The sequence below is a fragment of the Carassius auratus genome, chromosome 5 (assembly GCF_003368295.1).
Source record: "Carassius auratus strain Wakin chromosome 5, ASM336829v1, whole genome shotgun sequence".
NCBI lineage: Eukaryota > Metazoa > Chordata > Actinopteri > Cypriniformes > Cyprinidae > Carassius > Carassius auratus.
This window is the reverse complement of record NC_039247.1, coordinates 10,611,027-10,634,575: the sequence shown is the minus strand read 5'-3', so window position 1 is coordinate 10,634,575 and position 23,549 is coordinate 10,611,027. Positions and strand designations below refer to the sequence as shown.

The 23,549-nt window shown below is 36.0% G+C and overlaps 1 protein-coding gene across 4 annotated transcripts in view; it reads right to left on the bottom strand.

The window, feature by feature from the left end:
* Nucleotides 1-23,549, bottom strand: part of LOC113074853 (calcium/calmodulin-dependent protein kinase kinase 1-like) — a 72,660-nt gene that overhangs the window by 11,769 nt on the left and 37,342 nt on the right. For all 4 annotated transcript variants that reach the window (XM_026247584.1, XM_026247598.1, XM_026247593.1 and 1 more), the window contains exons 4-12: nucleotides 14,720-14,767; nucleotides 14,468-14,521; nucleotides 9,844-9,895; nucleotides 9,533-9,666; nucleotides 8,280-8,316; nucleotides 5,724-5,745; nucleotides 3,434-3,522; nucleotides 1,356-1,555; nucleotides 15-68 (exon numbers count right to left, since the gene is read on the bottom strand). In XM_026247584.1, coding sequence (XP_026103369.1) covers nucleotides 15-68; nucleotides 1,356-1,555; nucleotides 3,434-3,522; nucleotides 5,724-5,745; nucleotides 8,280-8,316; nucleotides 9,533-9,666; nucleotides 9,844-9,895; nucleotides 14,468-14,521; nucleotides 14,720-14,767 — 690 coding nt within the window. The remainder of the gene's footprint in view (nucleotides 1-14; nucleotides 69-1,355; nucleotides 1,556-3,433; nucleotides 3,523-5,723; nucleotides 5,746-8,279; nucleotides 8,317-9,532; nucleotides 9,667-9,843; nucleotides 9,896-14,467; nucleotides 14,522-14,719; nucleotides 14,768-23,549) is intronic.

Genomic DNA, 23,549 nt, shown 5'->3' with positions numbered 1-23,549 from the left:
ATGAGCTGACTCACCTTTCCATACACAAAACAGTAGAGGGTCACCCCCATAGCCCACACATCCAGAGCCTGAAGAAAACAAAACACAACTTCTGTTTTAGTGATGCAGGAGAGTTCTACAGTTTGGAGCTATTGAAATGAATGGAATTCCTCAAAGGCACAATGCACCAAACTTCTATGCCTTTCTTCTTTGGAATGCTAAACGGAACAAACTGTACACTACCTTTCAAAAGTGAGGGGTCTGTCATTTTATTAAGACTTTTATTTAGCAAAGAAACATTCAATTGATCAAAAGTGACAGCAAAAATTGATCAAAAGTGACAGCAAAAACATTTCTATAGTTAATATATATATATATATATATATATATATATATATATATATATATATAGATATAGATATAGATATAGATATAGATAGATAGATAGATATTATTTGGAACTTTCTATTTATCAAAACACACAGGAATAAATTACATTTTAAAATATTTAAACTAGAAAACAGTTATTTAAAATTTGAACAATATTTCACAATATTACTGTTTTAACTGTATGATGATCAAATAAATCCAGCCTTGGTCAGCATAAGAGATTTCTTTCAAAAACATTTAAAAAATGTTTTCGACTTTTGAACCGTCATGTAGCTCTATGACGTTCATGAGATTCCATGAGAGAAACAGCAAAGTACCATTCATAAACAAAATGCTAATTTAAGCCAATTGTAAAGGTGCTGTATGTAATTTTTTGACTGTACTAGAGCATAAAAATACAATAATACTTTTAATAATACTAGATATTCAGTAAACACAGTAAAGTTCACATACTTGTTTCTCTAATAAAACAATGCTAAAGCCAGTTATTTTACATGTGCATTCTGAGTCGGAATGTCTGTTTTTGTTTTGGTCTGTGTGATTAAGCCCAATGACAGTTTAACCAATAATATTTCGACAGCCTGGGTTGCCAGTTTGCAGAAAACACAGCATACTGAATCATGGAAGTGAGCAAATAAACTGTGTATGAGATCGCAGATTCTTTCCTGACCTAAAAATCCATCAAAAAACCTCTATGACCACAGGCATATTAAAACACAGAATAATCAACTCAACAGTTTACAGTGTAAGGTTTGTCGCCTTCCATTGTCGGTTGAACTCATTCCTGTCGCATGTCATGAATCTGACAGCTTGCTGGAGCATCATGTCTGAGGACGAGGGGGGCGTAAGAAACAATATTTTGAACATGGACTGCAGTGCCCATTTCAACCGCTTGCTGTCAATATTACATACTGCACCTTTAAGTTTAATCAGTCTGAATGATTGGCCTATCACATATCAGCAAAATCATCCCAGACACACATTACCTTTCCACTAAAGCTCTTGCGGTTGTCTGACAGCGTCTCTGGGGCCATGAAGGCAGGAGTACCGGCAGTGCTGGAGAGCAAGGCATCATTACCCTCAAACTGGTTACTGACCCCAAAATCTGCGATCTTGACATGGCCGTCGTCTCCAAGTAATAAATTTGATGGTTTGATATCTCTGTGAACGATCTTCTGATAGTGCACTGAGCAAAGAGAGAGAGAATATAAGTCAATGAGCCGTTTCAAAAGTGAAGTTTGCTGACAAATTCGCTATATAATCATATGAGGATCAATCTTCTCATTGCAACTCTAGAATACTGTATTGTATGTTTCTATATGACTAATTGTGATCACCTGGCCTAGCAGGAAATCAGAAAAAAATAGCTGTGTTTTGGACGTTTATTGATATTCAATTTCAATAAAGTTACTAAATGGAGCACAGCCAGTGAAAAGGAGGTTCAAAATCAAGTATGTCTGACAACAGGAGCTCTCGGCTTAACTATGAAACCGCAGACAGGTTCAAGAAGGTCACTCTGGACCGGGAACACAGAAGATGACCTTGAATGGTTAATAGATGCTTTCCTGTCTCAAGTGGTCAATCAAAGATAACCTGCTTGCCACTTATCATCTTTCAGTCATTTGCCATTACTGGTTATATGTGACAAGAGCCATGTCTCAGAAATCTTCAAATGATACACATGGTAATGAAAAAAGAAAATTAACAAAGGAACAAAGACGTGTTCAAAGTATTTTATCAGGTTATTGCATAGAATTATTTCTTCAAAATCAGCAAGCAAGGTGAATGCGACACAAATGGAGTGTGCCACAGTTTATGTAAGGAGTCTCTGAAGTCCTGCAAAGTGAAGTAGTATGACACACACACACATTTCTTAGTTTACTATTAATTAACTCTATTGACATGGCTCCCTGAGGTAACTAGCATAGTGCTAATGAAATGAATGGAATATGGACACATACTCTGATTCTAGTCCACAAATTACAGACACACACAAACACAAAGAAGTTCATTGTTAACACAGACTGATTTGTTGAGAATCATGCAAATGGCCGGTCGCCATCCAGACGGTTGCCACAGTGAGTGTGGCCTGGTTAATAAGATTCCAATGAATTGATGAAAGCTGAGTTTCCATGCGATGAACAGAACAGACACTTGGCAATCAACTCAGCGTAGCTCATTCTCTTTGTTTAAGGCATAATGCAATTTAACCATATATGTTGATCACCACAAAAATGTTATTTAGACTTGTCCCTTGTTTTCTTTCCAATGAGCAAAAATCTATGTCATGATGACACTAACAATGGAAGTGAATAGGAGCCAATTTCTGCAGGATTTCTTTGTAAATGACTCAATTAAAGGGATAGTTCATCTAAAAATAAACATTTAGTTATTCACTCACCCCAATGTCCTTCCAAACCTATGATATTTGTTATTCATGTAGAACATAAAAGAAGACATTTTGAGTGCTTTTTATACACAGTGGAATGGGATTGAAAATGTTTGGCTACAAACAATCTTAAGAATATCTTTTTTGTGTGTTGTCTTTGTGATCTCTTTCAAATCGATCTGGAAAGACAAGAGGGTGAATAAATTATGACAGAATTTACATTTTTGCTGTCGAATGAGCTTAACTTTTACTTCGCCCAGAATATTCCTTTAACTGTCAGTATGTAATTATTGAAATGTTGCAACATTAAATCAAATTTCTTCTCTTGGCAGAGGAGAGAAGATCAGAACGCCCTTTAGAAATAGAACAGACTTGTTTTCATCAGGATACGATGACCTCCCCCACACACAAATACATGAGCGCACTGCCACATTCGCTCAATTCATTAGCTGAACAGGGAATGAAGCATTAGAACAACAAACGCAGAGCTGTTCCTTGAGACAGAACTCGCTTGGGTCTTTATTTTTACATAAGTAATGATTAATGTCAGGCGCTCATCTGTAGGAGTTCTCTACTGGGATTTATTTAACTTCAGACACTGTTACAAAATCCATGACAAGGTGGTCAACCCAGAAATTAGAATTTTTTTTTTTTTAAGTATAGGAAATGACTCACAGTACTCGATGCCCAGAACAATGTCTCTGAAGTAGTGGCGGGCCTGGTCCTCACTGAACGGACTGTCGCTGGGGACCTCCATCACAGGGCTGGTGACCAATAGAGACACTTTATTGCAAGTTAACTGACAGAGTACTAATAAAAGACTGTAATAGACAGAAATAATTCATGAAGAGAAATATTGAATGAAATTATAGGTGGAGAGACTTTTGATTCAATAAACAACTGATGATCACACACACAAGCCTTTCATTCCAAACTCAAACTCACACAGAGACATGTGTCCTTGTTGCTAAGAGATGCATGACAAATGAAAACATTATGTGTTCTAAAATCGGCTCAAAATATCAAACATGTCTGATTTCCTCTGACTAGATTGGATCATAATCTAAAACTAAAAAATCTGTGTCTGTGACCATAATACATAACGTAATTAGGGGTCTAGCCCCTATTGTATCTGTTATTTTATTTTTACCCAAAGAGAGTCATTGGCAGACCTATAAAGGGAACATAGGAAAACTATTAACGTTGGCACACTTGTAAACATGATCAAGAAATAGTAATCTGACCAACTTTGGGGTCGCTAGGACCAACTCTATAGCGCCACCACCAGTTAAGAAATTCACTTTTCAAATTGTTATACCTAGTGGTCGATTGCTATATCGCCAAGGCTGATAAGTTTTTCTGCTTGGCAGATGTGTTCGAGGAGGAACTTTTATTTTGACGGTGCTGTGAGATCTAAGGAAGTATGCATTTTTATCCAGCATGATCGCGTCATCTCTGTGTGACGGTAGGTCCTGTGTGAATGCTTTAAAATGTTTCAAATTTAATCTGCACTTTATGCATTTGCTCACTGTCATATTGTCGTGTGGTGCAACTTTATAAAATTGTGTGAAATGTGGTGTCATTGGTTATAGGTTTTTCATCCAGATGAGCAATGTATTGTATTGTATCTGTATTCCTCTTGGATTAGAAATAAATATTTTTATTTATGCTGTGTTTATTTTCATTTGAACCTCTGTTCATTCTCCATTCATTCTCACCTATAATTCTGAACCAGATGTTCATTAAATTTCTGCTGTTTTTGCTCTTCCTGCTCTGCACTGCGCTAGCGCTACAGCCCCAGACTGTAAATCAGCGTACAAATCTGGGTTGTGTAGTGTATTATCCCAACCTTTAGTGACCAATTTATATCAGCTGAATTCCAAATGTTTGCAAGACATGTGAGAATGCAGCACTGGGCAAGTGAGCCCTGTGATTGTGAGACATCAGCAAGAGATCAAAGGATGCGGGGAAACTACAGGACTGCACACACAGTGGATAGAATCCTTCAAAATTAGGGCTGCATGATAAATCACATGCTGTCAAGCTACACAATATCGCATTCATAATCACATCTGAGATTATGAATGCAATATTGCGTAGCTTGTCAGTGAACAACAGCTCAGTGTATTAAATGGCGCTCCATCTGAACGCACGTGATGGAGATTTACTACTAATCACAGAACCGGCTTTAATGAGGAGATGCACAATCGCATATGATTTATCATGCAGCCCTATTCAAAATGATCTGTGACTGTGAGATTTATCTCAAAAAACCACTAAGCACAAAACAGGGCCCTCAAAGGCCATTTAATTCACTACCCACAGGCAGTTAATCATGATTGAGCCGAAAGGCCAAACATATTCAACCAGGTCCAGAGAAAAAAGACCATTCTGTAATTATGCAAAGTAAGGTCTAATCTGCTCTTTTCAAGGCACAAGCACACAAACAACATTTCTCTCCAAAACAAAGCCAGGCCACTTTAAAAACTCATATTCTACCAAAGTAAATGTCACATTTGAAAAATAAAAAAAGAGGTCTAATAATAACTGGAAGACTGCTGTACTTTAAATGAGCTTTTTATGGATTTAGAAACACAGAAAAAGCAACAGAATAAATAAAAACTACAAGTACCAGAAGGAATACTGAAAAGATTAACAATGCAATTATTTTATATGCAGAGAGAAAAACGTTTATTCCGTAACAAAAGAGAACTGATTTAGAAAAAGAAGTGAATAAGACACTGAGTGAGGAAGTGAGAACATTACTATTTAAATGAATCCCTTTGAAACAAGGGAGGAAAACAGGAGAAACTGAGTGAGATCTAAGTGATAACAGATATATGGGACAAGACAGTCGATGAAGAAGGTAAAAAGTGATTAATGGAATGATAGAGGATGGAACAAAGTGTGGCGAAAGCATCAGTTATGCACAAAAGAGGTCTAAGTGGACACAAAGAATACTCACCCCTTTGGCATCAACTCAAACACTGCGGAAAGATCAAAGAGAAAGTGAGTCATTAAAGCCAAATGAGAGTGAAAAGACATTATTGATAAATCCATTATTCAGTTCTCTTTATGAAATGTGATGGTCACAGTCCTCATATAGTCTGTCATATCCTCAAATGACCCTGCTCTTTTTCACACATAAGTATGATGCTTTTTATTCGCACCATTGCACAGTGGTGTGAAGTCATTTATGATTTTGTAGCAGTCCATCAGCACAAACACCTTATATTCATTGCTACAGTGGAAGTCAGAGTAGCCACCTACATTTGCCATACGTATGACCAGTGTTGTGGGTGACGCGTTACAAAGTAACGCGTTAGAGTACTCTAATTACTTTTTTCCTGAAATTTGTAACTTAACGCGTTAGTTTCGTGCGTAAGTAATCAGTAACTTCGTTATTTTTTTTAAAAAAGTAATCCGTTATTTTAAGGAAAGGAAAATCCCGACTGCAGCCTGCTTTTTGTCAGACAGTAGTCCTAGGTCTACTGTGCCACCTACAGTATCAGCGGAGCCGAAGCTCTGTGATCGTAAAGTCAATGGCTGTGATGCATCTGTGCCCTGCGCCTGACCCTGTGTGTGTGTGGGTTTTTTTTTTTTTTTTGAACTCCCGGCAAGATAGCATAGAGGACAGCGTTTGGTTTATGGAAGTACGCACATTATTTTCAATTTGTCAACGAAAAAGAAAAGAACATAACGGTAAAATGCACACTCTGCTTTGGTGAAAAGCTTCTGTCGACCGTCAAAATTTCTACCTCAAATTTAACGCTACGTTTCAATCACTACTTTGAAGAGTAAATGTAAGAGGACTGTATTAAAGCGAATTTAGGCTTGTGACTGTGAGTGACACTTTAATAATAATTAGTTCGGCTATTAAGCGATTTGTCATTTGCCTGTGTGGCAGTGAAGGATTTAATTCGGTTTGTTATCATTTTTGTCTGACAGGCAGCTGTTAATTTCTGTTAGATCATTGGCTGGCTGGTTGTTCATCATTTCTAAATGGATTTAAATCTGCAAGCCTGTTTAAGGTTGTGTTTACAAGTAAGCATACTTGTACTTTGATAACTGCATTATTTAAAGTTAAAGAAAAATCAGGAGTTATCTTGTGGTGCTCATAATATACAGTAGCCTAGGCTACCCGGGCTGGGTAATGTTAGGTGCGAATTTTGATTAATAATATGTTCTGTGATAATAAATAAATAAAACGCCATGTGGAATAGCCGATTGCTGACTGTCTTTCCTGTTATTGTTATCCTGCAGTGTTAATTTAGTCGGATGACTGACGTTATTCATTGTCGGGAGTCACGACTTCTAGGTGCATTTAAAGGGGCCGGGGGCTATGTCTGTCGTGTGTGAGCCGCTGCAAACGGCTTTTAATTTTTGGTAACGCATGAGTACTCTAACGCGTTACTTTTATGAATAGGTAACGCTGTATCATAACTGATTACTTTTAATTGATGGTAACGTTGTAACCTAACTAACTACTTTCCAAAGTAACTATACCCAACACTGCGTATGACAAACTTATTCTACAGATTCTCACTTCAGCTCATTACAAAGACTGCAGTTTGTTCTGTTTGAAACATGCCACTGTCTGCTTTTCATTAAAAAGTAAAGTTTTGTAATGGTGAATTTCAAAAGTTTTGCTGTAACAAGGTGGCACAGAGGTCGTTCATTTTCAATGAGAGTTGGTGATCTGAGACGATATGAGGGACACTGAAAAAGAGATTCATTTTATGCAAAAGAGCAATGATGTGAAGAGACTACTAGCGAAGGGAATAAACAGCTCAATACTGCAACCAATGAACACATCTTTAGAAAAAAAGTGTTACGCATGGATGGTGTAAGTATAGGTTTAATGTTAATGATTAAAATACTAATACAATAGCTAAAAGTTTGGGGACAGTTTTTTACAGTAAAAACAGTAATATTGTGAACTATTACTACAACTTAAAATAGATGTTTTACATTTCAATATATTTTTAATTTGAATTTTGTTCCTGACTGTAATGTTGAATTTTCCTCTGAATGTCTTCAGTGTCACATGATCCTTTCGAAATCATTTCTAATACGTTGAAGTGGTGCTCAAAAACATTTCTTATTATTAATGTTGAAAACAGTCGTGCTGCTTTATGTTTTTCTTTTTTTTTTTTTGTGGAAACGGAGATAAAAAAAAATTCTCACGATTCTTTGATTAATAAAAAAAAATGAACCGTATTTATTTGAAATATAAATATTTTGTAACAAAGGTTTGTACTGTTGCTTTTGATCAGTTTTAATGTGCTCTTGAATTCATTATTTTCTTTAAAAAATCGTATTGACCCTAAACCTTTGTAAAATAAGCTGTACTGTACAACACAATGGGTCAAATGTATTTTTCAGATTGAGCATGCACAGCTTTGACACAATGACAACGTATCTAGCATTAGCTACTGTGAAAACACCAACATTTGCTGAATCTTTGACACATAGGTGGAATTTTACCACTAAAATTATACTTAAAGAAAAAAGAACATACCCATGTGAAGGTTATCCTCTGCCGGATCATCCAGCACCTGAAATAGAAACTTTATTACAAACACCACCTGCTTCAGACACTGTATGAGATCATGTCCAGGTTTCTACATCTAGGAAAATCTCTAATACTCATTAGGTCCAGGGCAAATCAGACTTGGGCTTATCTTTTTCCAAATTTATTTTCTTCACTGATTTTATTGGGAAAATCTGTGGAATTATTAAAAATACTACATTCTATTTAACAACTTTTATTAATAATGGAAAGCTATTGTAGAACTTTGTGAATTCAATTAAATTCAGCCAATTTCAGCAGACACAGATTCAGTGTGAGTCTACACATTACTACAAGCCATATGGGATTTGAACGTCAAACACTATTCTGCAATGCTTTAACAACTATAGTATTAGGCAGAGAAAACAGCCAAGCTACTGGTACAGCGCAGCTACATTTAGTTTTAGATTTGATAAGATCCTTCACTGCCAGCATAGGACCATTTCTGTGTTGCTCCTAATGGCCACACACTCCTGACTTCAGGCTGTACTTGGGCCAGCAGTAGATGAGGCCAGCTGATTGGAGTGGAGGTGGTTCCTCTGTCTCAGTTTCTAAGTTTCCCTTAAACATTTTTCATGCTCTGATTCAATTTCTATCTCACATGCACTCTCTCACCCCTCGTTCTTAATTCTGCTGACGTGCATGGGTGCTGCTGTGATTAAAGAGCACTCCGACGGAACCACAGGGGGAAGTAAGGTGAAGTGCTTTTCTCCTTCAGCATCCCTCCATTCTACCTTCCTTTTCTTCATCCTATGATCGATCAAACTCCTCTCCGCATCCCATTCTCAGGAGAATTAAGTGTTTCTGTTCAACAGATTCACTCCTAGCTGATTTTCAATGTTGCTATTATTTTGTCCCCTCTTTGGCACAAATTACCTAATGACACATTACTAGTCCAAAATACAGCTTGGTTATTGAGCTGTTAGTGCAGTTGAGTTCGATTCCTTCCAATTCTCATCGTTCTGTCTTTTTGTTATTTTATTATTTACTATTTCATTTTTTATTACACCTGGCTTTTCCTGAGACCCAGTGTCTTTACAAATAACTACTGCAGATAACATGCTGTAAACAAATAATCATAGATTTAGAAGGAAGGATTTTCGGAAGCAAAGAAGTTAGTTTACTATTATTTTCACTATTAATTAGCAGAAGTTCATTAACAGTGGATTATATGAATGAATGAAAATGGCTACAATCCTTACCTCCACCAGTTTAACTATGTTGAGGTGGTCCAGTTTTTTCAGGATGGCTATCTCTTGGTAAACTCTCTCCAGAGGACCAAGCACCTTGGGCTGCTCCCCCTGGGCTGCTTTAGGACCTCGGGGAGGAGGGCGGCCTGCAAAGTAACAGAATGTCTATTAAAAGAAAAAAAGCAACTGAGAATGCTGCTTCATTTAAAGACAGAATTCTTCAGCTGGTTTAGAGGACTGCCTCAACAGGACAACATCTGCTGTGCATAACATCTGCATACATCTGGTTTCAAATGAGAGCTTAATTTAAATGCCATACATACGGGGAAAACCATACTGTTTCATCAGCTTCTTCTTAGACACCAATTTCATTGCCTACAAAACAAGTAAGACACAGATGAAGAGAGACAATCAGACAATCTTGCCAAGACTAAGGTCTGAACTACAGTATTCTAGACCGAGGTGATCTCAAACACATATTTCCATCGAGTCTAGTGGGTGACATAATCAACTGACTTTTTTCCCATTTACATACTAATCAATCAAAGCTTTCACAGAGTTCAATCAACTGCGGCGCTCTCGTTCGCTTCTGGCCTTGATGGGACACTCGAGATTCCTCTTACAGCAGTGCTCCTGCGTAGGTGATTGCTAAAGTGAATTTGGAAATTCGGTCACAACCAGTGAGTGACAGACTATAAGAAGCAAGCAGACCAAAGTGCTTGTGGATTGTAAAGCAACTTGGGTTTTTCTAAAGAAAAGAAACAAATAGGTTGTGCACGTTTAACTGCTGATGCTTGGATCAGATGTCTTTGTAAGCATTACAAATCTTAATCAAATCAATTGCTTCTGGCACACAGAACTGGCCTTTTAAAACCTATATTTCATGGAAAACACATATTGAGTGATCTGTATCTTTTTACAATGGAAGAAATCCATTATTGAAGAATCGTGCACCTGCTTCTTTTCTGCAGTAGAACATTTTGAGACTTGTGTAAACATGGTAAGTGCTCCCTCTCCATCTCTGCCCATTACAGACAGAGAATGGCGATACAACAGGCTGCTAGTTTCTAATGGCTGTGGAAAACAGGAGGTTTCGTAATCTGTGAGTTATGGACAATTTCAAAATTCATCTCTGAGTTCTTCAGGACAGGGTCACATATTGTCATGGAAAGGATCCAAAGTTTAGCTGAAGCACTTGTCGAAACCCTGTGGTCTCTTTTCCTTAATTTTTCATGTTATAAAATCCAATATCTCAGAATGATAAATGTTCAAAACATACAGCTACAATAAAAATGGCAGTTCATCTACAAAAAATGAAAGTAAGCAACTTCAGATGTGAATCCATAAGTTAGCAATAAGAAAGAGTTATTTTCTCCTCCCTCTCATGGACAGCTGGGTGAGGTTACGTCTGTTGTGCTGATGAGTTTCAATAACTCAGTTCGTCAAAAAGTGAAGAGGAAACCATGAATTGTTTATGAACATGTCAGAGGTGAGCACGATGAAAGAAAATTGCTATTTAGAATGCAGCAGAGACAGAAAGACCTGAAGCATCAGAATGTAAACGACTGGGAAATTATGGGATGAATCAGCAAGTAAGCAACGCATAAACAGAGCTTGCTGTGGGAGGTGATGGATCTATATTTACTTTAAACTATGAAAAATACAATGGGTATATTATTGCAATATTAAATAATTCATTAAATAAGTATTCTACTCACTACTTTTCTGTTGTTCCTTTTTTGCTTATGTTTAACAAGGCTATACTTATTAAATCAAAAATACAGTAAAAAAAAAAAGTCTTAAATTGAAAATGTAATTTATTCCTGTGATGACAAAGCTCAACTTTCAGCAGCCATTATTCCAGTCTTCAGTGTCACATGATCTTTTTGAAATAATTCCAATATGACGATGAGGAGCGCAAGAAACATTTCTAGAAATATAATATTACTATCAGTGTCAAAAACAGTTATACATTATAATGTATGTATTGTAAATGTCTTTACTGTCACTTTTGATCAATTTAAAGCAATGTGTTGAGATTGGAAGTTGTAAAAACGACATTAAATGGGATGACATACCATAAATAAAACAATCAATACAAGTCAGTAATGCAACACTTCAGACATTTTATTAAAAGCGTTTATATATTATGTATAGGTTTGTTTTCTATAGCAAAACCCATATTTTTTTAATAAATTAAGTTTGAATGACAAGACAAATATCAAACTGAATGGTTTGTGAAAATTATATTTCAACTACGGTTGAAAAAGAGTGAAAGAAAATGGTCAGATGTTGCAAAGAGGAGAAAAAGAACAAGAACAAGAAGATATAATTTCAGGATTTACTCTACTTGTAAAGTAGAAATCAGATACTGTTGGTTTTCGAGCCAGTGGAGTGTAAAGGCCAGAGACGGGCCAGCCTCGCTCTACTCTGCCTTTATGAATGGATTTGATCTCTGTCCTCTATTTATCCTTGCTGTTATATATCCACACAGCATGAATTAATGAACGCAGCTAGGAACTGGGAGCTATATTTTGCGTTCAGACACACTGCCTTTTATGACAGATGATTATGAGGAAGAGAGGAAAATATTCAAATGTGATCAGGAGACCTGCAAAAAGACCAACAACCAATCAAGGGAGAATACCAAATAAGATGCCCTTTTATATACTGATACATGACGTCATGTTGGATTTTGAATGTTTTTTCCCCCACTGTTGAGCCATCCAGTTTCTAGCTCATATATGTAGTCCATCAGAAGAGGATCCGGGAACAGCCTTCTGCTGTTGAAAGCCCATTCTCTTCAAGGTTATGATTTCAGCTGTGCCTTTCTCCTGTTGTGAGAAGTGCTAGTTTGAGTGTTTGTGGCCTTTTTCTCAGCATGAAGGAGTCTGACCAATCTCATCTAACCTCTCTCATTAATAAAGTGTTTTCATCCAGTGAACAGGCTCTCAATAGATGTGATTTTCTTTAGCACTACTTGTACATTTTGGAGACAGCGGTGTGTACAAGCGTCTGTCCATCCGACAAATCAGAGAATCTGAAAGCGCCCTGTCTAGCACCCCTAACAACATGTCAATCAAACTCATTTACACTGTGTGTAGTTGGATTCTGTAGTTCACTATTCTTTTAATATGAGCTTATAAAAAAATACACAGTCAAAATACAATTTGAAAATGCTGAGTAAAGGACTTATATGTCACACCGCAAGAAATCTCAAGGCATTCAGCTATTCTAACTCCCATATGCCACCTCCATACACAAAGATAAGCACAGCTTTCACATATTTTATGCTCATTAATGCTGAAAATCTCACATTCTGTCATGTACCTCTTCTTGAAAAGCTTGAAAAATATCTAACTTACTTCCTGTGGGAATCTGATCAGCAAATTTGGAAAGTATGTCCATAAAAATGTCCATTAAAAACAGATTTCCATCTAACAATTCCTACTGTAGGGCTATAACGCGTTAACTAAGATTAATTAATTACAGAAAAAAAATTCCCGCGTTTTTAATAACTTACTTTTGCATCGCGGAACATTTCTCACTGGAGAATAATCGGCGGGACCGATTATACTGAAGCACCAACTAGCGTTTGCACATCACCGCAGCAGCACATCAAGCCTCAAGAATCACCTCAACGCAAAACATATAGCAGCTAGCGTGGACTTTACACTTTATGTTGAACTATGTATTATTTTGTTGGTGCAACAGTTTATGTTGAACTCTTTATTGTTTTGGCCAAGGTTATTGAGAGTTAGACTTAGTATGTTATGGCCTCTGAAGCAACAGAGAGATGTTTTCTAATAGTCAGTGTTTCCAATGTTCTGAATGTAATTGACAGTATTGTGTTTTACTTAAAAAACACTTTACAGAAGGTTCCAGCACCTATAAGCTTCCTGAATTTCTGAAATGTACTATTTCTAAATTGTTTCAAAATATGCTCTTGCTACACTTCATGTCAAAAATTGCACTGGTTTGCTAGACTTGGTTGAACAAAAATAAACAATATTTTGTTGCTTAAGCTTATGTATTCAGTCGTTATTCAATGGTATACTATAAATCCATGTGAAAAAAAATTACTTCTCACTGTTCTCAGGTCAAATATTTATATGCGATTAAAATGCGATTAATTTCGATTAATTAATTACAAAGCCTCTAATTAATTAGATTAATTTTTTTAATCGAGTCCCGGCCCTAATATATATATATATATATATATATATATATATATATATATATATATATATATATATATATATATATATATATTTGGCATGACATTTAAAAATGTCTCACTTTCAACATATTTGATATTTGATACACACACACACACACACACATAGTATTTACATTTTATTTCTGTCCATATTGTTTATTTTGATGTTTCTGCATTTTTTCGTTCACAATGAGATCACACCACAGAACAATTTCCATGTTTTGCTTAAAAAAATACTAAAAAACATAAAAAATAAAAAAATTACTGTTTTCATAAAAAATACTAAAAAAATAAAATGTAAACTTGTACAGGATCTTCTATGCTTGCGGTACAGCTAATGTCGAAAGAAGCATTTTTCCTGTATGTCTAGCTATGTGTAAAAGCATTTTTCCTGTATGTCTATCTATATGCATGTGTGTTTGCTCAGTTCATCAACAGTGATGCTGTTTGGGGGCAGATATCAACAGCTCAAAGAGAAATTAAGAGCTGCAGCACATATATCACAACCCTTCCCCATCTCATTCAGTCTATCCTGCCTCTCCTCCATCCTCCTCTCTGTCAAGCCCATTTTTTCTTTTGCCCTGTATATTTTCACTTTTCCGCAATATGCACTTCATAACTGTTTTTAAAGCTTAACTGTGTAAATTTTTTTTCAACTATAACATCAGCAAATTCAGTCAGTAGTTAGGATGATGCAACAAGGACAAGTTATTTTAAAATATACTTACGTAATATTTGTCATCATCCTCGTTGTATGCCAACTTGACAACACCATATGAGCCCTTTAAGACAGAAGAAATGGTTAGAGGAAAAAAGATAAACAAAATACATCGAGTGAGATGAGTCAGATTATGAGACAGATTATTAAGAGTCAGTGTCTGAATGTCTGAAACACAACATGGCCATTTGATTTTTCTGATGTCTATATGCATGTCGACTATAGAAATAACGCAATATAAGTATGATGCAGGTGGGCTTACCTTCCCAATCTCACTCTTTAACTTGTACTGGTTAAGCTGGGTGCAATCCTGAGATCGTGAAAAAGGAAGAAAGAAAGAAAGAAAGAAAGAGAAGAACAGAGACAGAGAGAATGGAATCAATCCCAGCTGCACATAAAGGAGTTGTGACACAATATTAATATATTAAATACTAGCGGGAACATGTGAACCAGTTACAGGAAGAAATAACAAATCTCTGCATTTGTTTCATAACCTATTCTACATGGAACTTATTTAAAAACTATTTTGCACCCTGGTTGACTATGAATAACGCAAATACTACAATCTCAGTTTCACATAATACTGATCCTATGGAAAGGCAATTTAATAGGCACTACGGATGAAAATTAGCCAGTGTTGGCTAAATCTGGTGCATTTTACATATTTATGTATTATTTATGTACATTGTGCCTGATTAAAATAAATAAATAAGAAATAAAAAAATATGCATAAATCTATCTGATTGGTTAAGATGCCTTTAGGAGATCAGCATAGAGCAATCAAGTTCTGAAGTAACACAATTATCTCCACCATTCATGAAATTATGACAGAACTTCTCCAAACCCATAGTTCGTTCAAGACCACATTATTAAAGAGGAAAAAGCAACTTAAAAAACAGAGGGTTTCAAGTCTGTGAATCAATTGGCAAAAGCAAAAAGACTCATATGTAGCCAATTGGCAAAGCAATAACTATATCTGGATCAGCAACCTCGATGTACTGCAAACTTTTCTCTGCAGCAGCGAACATTACTACTGAAGACAACTCTGCCCTAATAACACAAATGTGACAATCCTAGCTTTCTATAGCTGGAATGCACTGTAAATATTGTAGCATTATGAAGAGGATAAAAAGATACCTTTATGTTTATGACCTATGACCTTTACACTGGTAAAAATAAAAATAATGTATAGCCTGAATGCACTGTAAGTTGCTTTGGATAAAAAAAGTCTGCTAAATGCACAAATATAAATTTAAATGTAATGTTTCTTTTAATAGCATTACATTTGAAAATGTGAAAAAAATTCACCAAACATCAACAAACTGCCATTTTCTTTCAATTCTTTATGTGTCATGCTGTATTGAAAAAACAATTAGGCATTAAAACCGAGGTACAGTACATACTGTAACAAATATGGAGTTGCAGTGCAGTTACATCCCTGCTCAACATCATTTCGGAAATTGCAAACATATTAAAGCAAAGAAACAGGAAGAAAGCAAAAAAACAGTGGAAGTTAAGAGAGGAAGAACCTTGCTGGAGGAGGAATCTCATTGAGAATGGACTGACAGATGAGGTTACACACATTTCTGATTAAAGTACAGTTTGACTTTTTTAGTTTATTTACAGATAACGGTGAAATGAGAAAGAAAAAAAAATAAAGACTGAGGAGTAGAGAGAGAAAGAAAGAGAGAGAGAGAGGGCAGAAGAGAGGGACACTGTACTCTTGACTGAGTCCAGACTATTACTGGCACATGCTCAGTGAGCCCTGCATTGCAGTAAACCCACTCCTGCACTCACACACGCGCGCACACATACACACTCACACAGATGGTCAAAACTTACCAAGAACAACAGCTTACAAACGGTTATAGATTGATTAGAAAGAGCTAGTTTAGTTTAGACAAGTAAAAATCAGGGATGCAGTGATACTACAATCGTAGCAATAAACCAATAATATTATCATGTTATGGTGATAACTTTGTAAAATGGCACTTTTTTTTTTATTTCATTTAACAGTGTTTTTCAATAATTAGTATTTACTTTATTAAGTGAGTGCTAGATAATGGCAAAGGTAAGAACAAAGTAAAAATAAAGGGAAAGAAGCATGCATAATTAAATATATAATATCAGCTGACAATATCTATCCATTTTTTTTTATCCGTAATATTGACCAATATCCAATTTGGAACCAATGTACTACTGTGCATTCCTAATTAAAATTAATGTTATTATTCAAATTATTCATCAATTATTCATCATATCATTCATTAATTATTCATAATGTCATGGCTTAGACAGTAAAGAACAATAGAGCCTTTTCCTGAAGCTAATTACATTAATATTTTATAGTAGTCTACACTCTCCTGTTCATAAATGTTTCACAATCATTTGTCGTACAGGCCCCTACACAGTCATTTTGAACCATCTTTAATTTCATGTCAATTCAATGAAGAAGAGAGCAGAAATATCCACACATTACCCCATAATGACAATCTAGTGACATGTTTCATAACGCAGGATGCTTAGTGTCTTCTCTGTGTTATGAGAATAACTTGTGGGCTCTGGGCTCGGAGGAAATATCAGCAACAACTTCAAAACAGATATGCCTCAAAACTGATTTGCCTTTCCTGTCCACGGACAACAGCAGGTTTTCTGGAAATGTTATTGCGTAGCTCCTACCATCAGGTTATACACTTCAATGAGATTTCACAGTTATAAACTACAGAGCACATGTCACTCTACATATGAAGGTCTCACTTCCTGTGAATGCAGAGATGACTCCAAGGGCAATGAGAACTGAAGGATCGCAAAAAGGGAGGATGAATGAAAGAGGAAAAGAGAGGGGAGAACATGAAGAGAGGAGGTTTGAAATAAAATGTTTAAGCGTGACAGTGGAGGATTAGCACACAGGCTCAGTTTTCACTTTGGTCCTCTTCCAGGTTGGCCCTTTTTTACTCTTTTAAACCCAGATTAGACTGGATAATCTCGGGTTTAAGTAAGATACAACCATATTGTTGTACTACAATAACATCTGGGATCACAGTGTGTAAGTGGTGTAAGTGTGTGTGCATGTGTTCACGGGTGATGCTAGAGGTTCAGGGCAAAATGTATTTCATAGAAAGGGCATGAGCTTATAATGGGAAGAGGTGAGTGAAGGGAAAAAGTACACTAGAATAAAATGGAAAAGGGCAAAAGGGAAATATGGGATTTAAATCCTGCCATGATTCAAAACTGAAAATACAGTGCTGAAAGGTTGAAACTAAGTGTTCGAAAACTCAAAATCTTACAAAAAAAAGTTTCGCAAGTTCGAAAAATAAGATTTGCAAGCTTGCAAAATGTAAAAAAAATAAAAATATCTCTGCAAACATTATGTTGTTTTTGAGATTTCCTTCTTCAGAACTGCAAGTTTTTTTTACGATGTTGCGCAAAGAATTTTTCAGAGTTTCAAATTTGTCAGTGTTCTCCCACTGTATTAGATTGTTTTCCAGGTTTGAAACCTTGTAAATGGTGATCTGAAAAATGGTGTGCGAATGTGTGAAAAAAAGTTTTGAAACTCTGAAAACAGAGCTTTGCAGGCTTGCAAAGTGGTAAAAAAAATTTAATCTCTTCAAACATCATTTTGTTTTTGAGTTTTCCTTCTTCAGAAGTGCAACACTCTTTTTAATGGTGTTGTGCAATCATTTTTTCAGGGTTTCGAATTTGTCACTGTTCTCCTAGTGTATAGTTTGTTTTCAAGATTTGAAACTCTGTAAATAGTGATCTGAAAACTTGTGTGCAAATAGGTGAAAAAAAGTTTTGAAACTCTGAAAACAGAGGTTCGAAAGGGCGAAATTTATTACATGACATTACATTTGCCCTCCTATGCAGACTATTTTTTCAGAGCCGAGTTTACAACACCCACTTTGCGGAGATACGCTCACACAGTTGTGAGTTTGCGACTCACGTGATTTGTGGCAGTGTTGTCACGCAGCTCTGCTCTGAAACTCTGAAACTCAGACTAAGCGAAAATGAAGCTTCGCAACCTCGTAACAAAAAAAAAAGCCTGGAGGGAGGGCCTTCTGCTCTTGGCCAATGCTTTGCTGTCTGCTGACGTACAGTCCAATCACAAGTCGTATTTATCTGAAAGGTGGGATTGACCGACTGCTCCGCCAATGACAAAAGCGCACAGGATACGCAAACAGAGAATGCGCAGATTTCTGGCCACAAGACGTCCCGGATGGCTTGCGGTCTGGTTCTAAAATAAGGTTACCAACTTTTCGCTGGAATTCACCGTACAATTGCCATCAGTCTGCGTATAAATAACACGACTTTACACTTTCTAGTTGCGTGTAATGCATACGCCAAATGCCATTTTTGAGTGAATATGATACACCAATACTTCACATTAATTTCGGTGGAGAGCAGATGCGTCCAAATAACACGCATCATCTTCAGCGGCAGTGACGTCACCAGCGAGGATCGTCCAGTTCACCTGATGCGCGTACACCTTCAAACAGGTAAGCAAGGGTAAACATCTTTTTTTTCTTCTTCTTTTTGTAATGATATCACGTGGTTAACCGTATTGTTTTAATTATTTCATTATTTCTGCATCACGTTAGACAGGGTCGTGTTTTAAAGGGCAGTTTATGCTCAAATTATGGGTCAGGGGGCTGCTCAGCTAGCCTACCATTGTCATTAGCCTAAGCTAACCTGTAGGCCTACTGTATATAGACCTGTTGCAGTTTTAAATAAATAATGATGTGACATGGGTCTTCAGCTTTTAGACATGACTGATACAAGCACAATAAAGCACCCAACCCAATATCGCGTGATAATCGTGATCGTGTAAAAAGTCCACACATTTAGCATATTTTTACAATACTAGTCTAACTTTTCTTGACCACGTCATGTGTAGCCAATACACAGTAACTACAGCATATTTACCATGCTTCTCCTACTGTAACCGTAGTTTTACTGTGGTATTTGTAGTTACTAACGCACAATAACCACAACATTTACTGTACTATGGGTTTACCATAGTAACCATAGTTTTACTGTGGTATTTGTAGTTACTAACACACAATAACCACAGCACTTACCAGGATTTTACCACAGTAATTGTGTTTTTACTCTACACTATTTGTAAAGCACAGTAACCACTAAGTTTGCCATGCCTTTAATATCTTTTTGTGAAGTAATTGTAATTCATTCTTTTTTCTGTTTTGCAGTTACGTCGGATTACATGCTCCACAACAACCTGTAATCCAGCAGATCTTTAAAGAAGCCATCTCTTGTAAAATCTCTCTCTCTCTCTCTCTCTCTCTCTCTCTCTCTCTCTCTCTCTCTCTCTCTCGCTCTGCTAGAATTAACAGTTAACTTTAACTCCACGCTCCCAATGCTGATATTGAAGAAGCTGTCAAGGGGGCTGAACAAGTCCTTCAAAGGTTCAACCCCTCACAGGTAATGTTGAAGACTCTTAGTTATAACTGATTTGCTTTAATGAACGCATTCTTATATTATGTGTTAATCAAATATTTTGGTCACAGATCATTTTAACACACTGTCTCAACATGTTTATATTTCAGGAAGGCCTGTCATGAGATTTGAATTTGACCATCTTGTGCATTTATGAAGAAGACCAAAAGCTGCAAAGGCAAACACTTGCAATGGTACGTCTGTGCGTCTGAACACCTTGGCTGAACCTTACTGCAGATACATTTTTCTCAGCATTTGATGTTTCTTAAATTTTGGTTCACATAGCCTATCAGGAAGAACACTCAACAAAGAGCATGTTGTTGTAGTAATAATTCATACAATAATCATATTATATTGCACAAGCGTACTTGTACAAAATTCTACAACTTTTACTCCTACTGCCTGTTATTGGCTATTACCACAGCTCCCATCAGATTGTGCCCATTGTAAGAGTGTTTATATCATGAAGTTTAAATGAAGTCCATTGTATTCTTTATTAATCTTTACAAATTGGTGCCGCCTCTTCCTGTTTCAACAGTACATGATATCTGTCCACACCTCATAGTCTGCCTTTCTTTCTATGGTGATGTTACTGAACACATCTGTCTTAGAAGCAAGAGAATGGAAATCCTAGTTTAACTTTTCAAGTGCTACAAATCAGATCTTCAATGAATTTGGGCAAATCAGATCACTTAAAGCTGTTCACACAAAGACCAATAACTATAATGAGAAGTATTTTAGCATCCACACCAACAGAAGATACTTCTCTGACTACGTTTACATGCTGTTAAAATTTGGGTTATGGTCGGGTTAAGGTCACTATTTGGGTTTCTGAAACATTCATATATCCCGATGTAAACAGCGACGCACGGTTAGCGTCTGGACGTAATACACAATATGCGTCATTTCCGATTCTTCTTCCTGTATCCAAAGACTCAAAAGACCAAGATTCCTTGTGAATAGAAAATGCGCAGAACACACATTTTGATGGGGATATGCCGAAACGCGTTTACAAGACCAAATATTCGGGTTAGAAAAGGTGTACCCCAGGTATAATATCCCGGTTTTTAAATATAACCATAATCCGGGTTTTTGCCGGTGTTTACATGGCCGTGCGCGACCGGGTTATTGCTAATATCCCGGTTTTTAATGGGTTATTGGCTGCATGTAAACGTAGTCTCTGTTTACTGTTGTGCACACTGCAGTTACAGTATGTTGTATTCTGCCATTTGTTGTTGTCAGGGTTTTTGTTGTTCATCATGTGATAAATTATCTTTGTTTCTTCTTGCAGGATTTCTCACAGATTACTTAATCATTCTTCATCAGCTCTTCACAATATCAGCCCATTCAAAAGCTTCCAGATCTTCCTCTCTTGTGTGACACATCTGCTCTCAGTCCTTTACTGCCAACTTCCAGTCTTAACATTTCTGCTTGTATAAATTTTTCCTCTACATTCATCACTCCCATCTCTACTATAAGCACTCCTGTCACTCTCACTATATATATATATATATATATATATATATATATATATATATATATATATATATATATATATACACACACACACACACATAATAATAATAATAATAATAATAATTATTATTATTATTATTATTATTAACCATTTATTTGTTTTGCATTTATTCACAATAGAAGCAAACAATGATTACAGGATATATATTTTTAAAGGTGATAATTGTAAAATATTGAATCATTGTTCTTAATCATTTTTGCCTATTTGTTTGATAAAGGGAAAAAAATAATATATGTTTAACTGTAGCCTTGATTATTCTTTGGCATCTTTTGTCAGGATTTTTGTAAACCAATTTCCTTTTTATTTTTGAATATTAAACTTATGTTTTTTGCAGGGAGTTTCTGTTGCGATTTTGTTTGTTTGTTTTCACTTAGTTACCTCTATGCATTTTTTTTTATCAACTTTTTTTTCATAGTGGAATAAACTGGAGAGAGACTGTTCTGGGCACTGTGTTTGGGAAAAAAACACATGGGAAAAGTTTGACATATCAATAAACACTGTAAAATGACTAGACAATGAGTGATTGATGTCATGATGTTTTTTGTTTGTTTGTTTTCTATTCCTATAGTTCAACTGGTGGATCTAAGAATGGCAAGTTTTTAGGGTCCATTTCCAGGAAACGTAGATGTGATAAATTGTTTACCTTTAATACACTATAAATACATTGTAAATATTACAGAAGGAAAATTGAGTAGTAGAAAAATATTGTGTTTAAATAATATTCAGAGGTGTTTTTTTAAGCAAATGAAACATTTTGACATTTATTTTTCACACAGTATATGCAAACTTTTGAGTTTAAGTACTGTACACTAATATTATTGTAAACAATGTAGCCTATTCAATACAATGGGAATCATTATGCCTTCGTTAAAACACAAAACAAAAAAACACCTTTAATCAACGTATTTCTTGCTTGCATCAGGGTAACTGCAGCTTCTGTCCATTCACTACAGGAACCCGGAAGCTCCCGGCATAAATGACCATATATGTACAAGTTAGTGTGACGCCTCTGCTCAACTGGGTTGCCATTGGCTTTGATGTTCCCTTTTCTCTCGCAGAACTCGCTGTGATTGGACTATCTTTTAACCCAAATTAAAAACCGCTTAATGTTGCAAAGTCCGTTTGACTGTAATTATTACGTCAGTAACACCTTCAGTTAACAATGCACTGTTGCTATGTCGTGAGAAAAATTACCTCTTTACCGAGATCGTAACCCTAACCCTAAGCACAACTCCAATAAACTACAAATACCAACGCTAATATTTGTCGCGTTCAAACGATAGAATGGCAGAGGCTTATGGGTAATGTAATTTAAAATGTTTAATAATAAAAAATGGGGAAATGCTATATATTTTAACAAAGGGTCATCTAAACATGTTCATTGTGTAAACATTAATGACATATTTAAGAGGCAGGCTGAAATTTGATATTTTACTAAGTGCACTTTTTTAAACACCTTTATACCACCTTTCCATATATGTTTGAAAACTCTGTCCAACATTATCTAATTAGCATAGCATAAGTAGTTGTCCTGCCAATTTTTTCTTTGACACTATAATCAGACTTTGATTTACAGCCATTTGAAATTTACATTTTTTTTTTTGCTCTTCTAGGGGACTCTACTGGGCCCTTGAAGATGGAAGGGCAGTAAAACATACACATACCTTTTCTCATCATGGACAAAATACTGTGCTGAGTCATAATTTTTAAGACAAATAGCCAATATGTAAGTTGTAAGTCATGTTTATCTTAGAATAAGAATAGAACCACAAAAATATACATCAGTGCCTATTTGGAATAGGCTCCAAATATTTAATTACATCAGGTGCAAGGATACTGTATTTAAAGTAAAGAAAGACAACAATTAAAACAACCAATACATACTGTGACACTTCATTGTACTTTCACAGTGTCAATGTGTCATTCAGTAAGTCAAGGTACAGAGAGTGTGTAGTTTATAGTGCAAAGCCATACAATTCATGCAATGCAAAGAATCATAATATTAAGAGCTAATTTGTGTCTCTGTGTAAAATACTCCTCATATTTGTCCTCCTCGGGTACTAAACATCAGTAATGTGCATGCTCATCTTGCTTATTATAC